The sequence below is a fragment of the Lactuca sativa genome, chromosome 8 (assembly GCF_002870075.4).
Source record: "Lactuca sativa cultivar Salinas chromosome 8, Lsat_Salinas_v11, whole genome shotgun sequence".
NCBI classification, from domain to species: Eukaryota; Viridiplantae; Streptophyta; class Magnoliopsida; order Asterales; family Asteraceae; genus Lactuca; species Lactuca sativa.
Window position 1 is genome coordinate 14958507 of NC_056630.2, and position 1793 is coordinate 14960299.

Sequence of the window (1793 nt, forward strand, 5' to 3'; positions counted from 1 at the left end):
ATCCTCACATTTATCCATATATTTATTCCACTGAACTTTTACATACTAAACTTGTTGATCGTTGACAAATGGTTTAAAGCTAGAAATGTATGTCCCAAAATATAATTTAAATGATTGTTAATATATTATAAGACTTTTAAATCTTTTTATTCTTATACACTCATCATTGACAGTAATTATACATGTGACAAACATGGCATAGCAAAAATCGAAACTGTATTCGTTTAAATGATTAAAATATGATAACATAATTTATGGATTTGAATTAAGGAGAAATGAGAAATTCTTTCCACGTTTGAGTAATTTTTATTTGATTTTATTAAATAAAATAAAATCGTAAAATAAATAAATAAAGTAGAAATAGAAATGGTAGTCGTTGTGGTTTTGCCTTTGTGAAAGTCGTGTATAGAGAAAGATAAGCTTTTAAAGAAACACGTCACCACATCACTAGAAATGTTCCTCCTCAGAACAACCACCGCCACCACCACGCCGGCCTCTCTCCCTCTCCCTCTCCTCTCCATCTCCTCCCACCTTTCTCTCTCTAAGCCCTCTTCTTTCCCGGTAACCTCCACAAAACCTCTCTTCACCCTTCGCCACTCCTCCTCTACCCCCAAAATCATGAGCTGGCTAGGCAGGCTAGGGTTCGGTACGCGCACCCCCGCCGATGCGTCCATGGATCAGTCCTCTATTGCTCAGGGACCCGACGATGACATTCCGGCACCCGGTCAACAGTTCGCTCAATTCGGTGCGGGTTGTTTCTGGGGCGTCGAGTTAGCGTTCCAGAGGGTTCCAGGTGTTTCGAAGACTGAAGTCGGTTATACACAGGGATTTCTCCATAATCCGACCTATAATGATATTTGCTCCGGTACTACCAACCATTCGGAGGTTGTTCGCGTTCAGTATGACCCCAAAGCTTGTAGTTTCGACAGTTTGCTTGATTGTTTCTGGGAGAGGCATGATCCTACCACACTTAATCGTCAGGTTAGTAGCTCTCTTCCGAGCTCTTAAAAATTTATGCAATCGCTGAGCTTTATGACCAATCATGTAGTTAAATTCTCACAATCGTATGCAGATCATCTGAGTTCAGGCGATGTTATCCAGTTTTTTGACTAATCAAACCTAATTTTTGAGTTTGAATTGTTAGATTTGAGTGAATTGAACAAAAACGCTTTCAGTTGATCTCTTTTTTCCAATTTACATTGTTAACTTGAATTAGAATTCAACCAAAAATGGTTCAACCGATATGATTAGAGTAGTAGGTTTAAGCTTATCCAAATCATCATTTTAGAAAAATCTGTGTAATGCTCTTCAACAATTTCTGTACGTCTGTGGTGAAATTCTTTTTATATCAGTGGGTAATCCTTGTATTTGATTTGAGTAGGGGAATGATGTTGGAACACAATATAGATCTGGGATATATTTCTACACACCTGAGCAAGAAAAAGCAGCAATAGAAGCAAAGGAACGACACCAGAAGAAACTGAACAGAACAGTTGTGACAGAGATCTTGCCTGCAAAGAAGTTCTACAGGGCAGAAGAGTATCATCAGCAGTATCTTGCAAAGGGAGGTCGATTTGGGTTCAGGCAATCTACTGAGAAAGGTTGCAATGACCCTATTCGTTGCTATGGCTAATCTGATCTGTGTCTATTTGGAACATGGTAAATTTTATAATCATGAATGTATAATGATTGTTGATATGTGTCTTGAAGTTTGAATGATTTTGGGTGTCCTATAGAACATATTATTTATGTGTAGTGATGGATGAAAATAAACATAAACAAAGGTTTTACTA

The 1793-nt window shown here is 38.0% G+C and overlaps 1 protein-coding gene across 1 annotated transcript; it reads left to right on the forward strand.

Moving 5' to 3' along the window:
• The first annotated feature begins 367 nt into the window (after positions 1–367).
• On the forward strand, positions 368–1793 carry LOC111905850 (peptide methionine sulfoxide reductase-like). The gene is made up of 2 exons (XM_023901576.3): positions 368–981; positions 1382–1793. Exons 1-2 carry the CDS (start codon positions 454–456, stop codon positions 1631–1633), a joined length of 780 nt encoding a protein of 259 aa, XP_023757344.1. The 5' UTR covers positions 368–453; the 3' UTR covers positions 1634–1793.